Genomic DNA, 1837 nt, shown 5'->3' with positions numbered 1-1837 from the left:
GGCACACCTGTCACCCCTTCCCAGTGCTGCGCACCATGATGTAGGGATCTCTGAGTCGAAACCCGTAGAGGGTCCAGGAGGCAGAGGTGAGGAGGGTGGCTATGGTGAGTGAGAAGGAGAGACGTTGGGTTGATTTAGTCTGAATGACTTTGGCCTGTGGGAGAGGATGAGACAGTTCGAGCCCAGACACAGCAAAGCTTCCACGTTGTCTAAGTTTCTTCCAAAGTCAAACATGCCACCTGGTCTTGTGACCCAGCCTTTCCCTCCTGCTCCCCACTCCCCACCTCTACCGAGCCTGACCCTTATCTCCCCCGCCACCTCCCTGGACACCTCACTCACCAAGTCGGCCAGTGGCGAGAGGTACATACTGATGGTGAAGACACTGCAGAAGAGGCCTAGCTGCTGAAGCCTGGCTTCGGTGTTGGGCACCAGGAGCCAAAAGTAGCCAAAACCCAGGAGGAGGACCCCGAGCAGGGCTGCGGTCTGTAGGAGCACAGCATGCTGCCAGGGAGGGAAGAGTCTTACTTCTGGATGGGCCAGGAGCCCTCTCTGCTGAAATTAATTCATCCTGCCCTCTCCCAGGCCACCGTGCACCCTTTGTCTAAGCCTCCAGTATTGCACCTGTCACAGCCTTTCCCCCAGCAGTGGCTTCATCCACCCACAACACTGGAGGTTGCTCAGGAAGGGAAAAATACCTTTTTGTGAGCGTGGTATACACAGTAGGAGCTTAATAAATGCTTGCATGATTGAATAGGGAAGCAGAGCCGGTGGCCCTGGCTCTGGAGGAACTATGGAGACAAAAAGCCCTTCCCTGCAGCTCGCTGGGCAGCAAGGCACCACTGGGCGGGCAGAGCTCCCAGCCTTGCCAGAAAAGGGGCTTGTGTGAGTCTCAGGGCGGTTTCGTGCAGGGAGAACTGCAAGGCTGGAGGGGCCTTCCAGGAACAGGTGGCAGTGCCAGCCTGTTGGTCTTCTAGGAAACAGTGTTTGTCCTGCCAGCGAGGCAGGGCAGGGCGTGCAGCCGAGTGGGGGCGGGGGTGCAAGGGAGAGCGTCTACCTTCCGAGGGCAGTAGTGCAGATACACCGAGATGTACAGGGTCTGAAGCACAGCACCCACGGCGTTCACGACGATCAGGGTCCCGTCTCCCTTCAGGGTGCCGTAGCTCAGCCAGCTTAGGTTGCTGCAGGGTGCAGGGGAGGAGCAGTCGCCCGTGAGGGCGTGGGAGGGGGCCCCAAGTGGTCTCTGCCACGGTCCTCTCACCCTCCCCCACCTCCCTCGGACCGCCTTTCCCGCCGCAGTCGTCGCCCCTCTCACTTGACATCCGTGGTGAGAAAGGGCAGGAACTGGACATTGTCCACCCTCCGTGTCATTCGCATGTGCCTGAGGTCCGAGCTGTAACGGGGCCCCGAAGGCAGGAGTGAGAGGGGAGGGGAGAACCAGGCTGCTGGCGAGTCGAGATCCCCAATGCCGTCATCCTCCGGGACGACCGCAGACCCCCGGCCCCTCCCTCAGCTCCCTTGCCTTCAGGTCAAATGACCAGCCCCGCCCTGGCATCCCGACCCCTCCGACCCGGTTCCACTTTGACCCCAGGTTCCGGATGCAGCCTGGGGCCGCGGCCACGTCTCCGTCCCCTCCGGCTCCTTCCTGACTCCCCGGGCCTGCCCCAGCCCTCCGCGCGCGCTCTCACAGGCCGGTGGAGAACATGCCGAGGGTGAAGAGCACGCAGGCCCCGGAGAGCAGCGCGTCCGCCACGCCGCCCGCATCCATTCCTCCCCAAGCCGGCTCCCGCGCTCGGCGCCGCCGGTAGGCGAGCGGGGTGCCGGCCCGCGACGTCGGAGC

General features: G+C 62.4%; 1 protein-coding gene across 5 annotated transcripts; it reads right to left on the bottom strand.

The window, feature by feature from the left end:
• Positions 1 to 10: 10 nt before the first annotated feature.
• LOC105310586 (sugar transporter SWEET1-like) lies at positions 11 to 1831 on the bottom strand. 5 transcript variants are annotated; one of them, XM_023526781.1, is made up of 5 exons: positions 1568 to 1831; positions 1313 to 1390; positions 1055 to 1178; positions 340 to 501; positions 11 to 154 (listed from the first exon to the last, which is right to left on the bottom strand). In XM_023526781.1, the coding sequence occupies exons 1-5, from the start codon at positions 1759 to 1761 to the stop codon at positions 11 to 13; spliced, it is 702 nt and encodes a 233-aa protein (XP_023382549.1). In that variant the 5' UTR covers positions 1762 to 1831. The 5 variants fall into 5 exon arrangements, with proteins under 5 accessions (XP_023382549.1, XP_023382550.1, XP_011385042.1 ...); XM_023526782.1 differs by having other exon boundaries at positions 340 to 483; XM_011386740.1 differs by having other exon boundaries at positions 1686 to 1831.
• Positions 1832 to 1837: the final 6 nt, after the last annotated feature.

Source organism: Pteropus vampyrus, unplaced genomic scaffold, assembly GCF_000151845.1.
Source record: "Pteropus vampyrus isolate Shadow unplaced genomic scaffold, Pvam_2.0 Scaffold6631, whole genome shotgun sequence".
Lineage (NCBI taxonomy): Eukaryota > Metazoa > Chordata > Mammalia > Chiroptera > Pteropodidae > Pteropus > Pteropus vampyrus.
The sequence above is the reverse complement of the archived record's forward strand: the minus strand, read 5'-3'. Positions and strand labels throughout refer to the sequence as shown.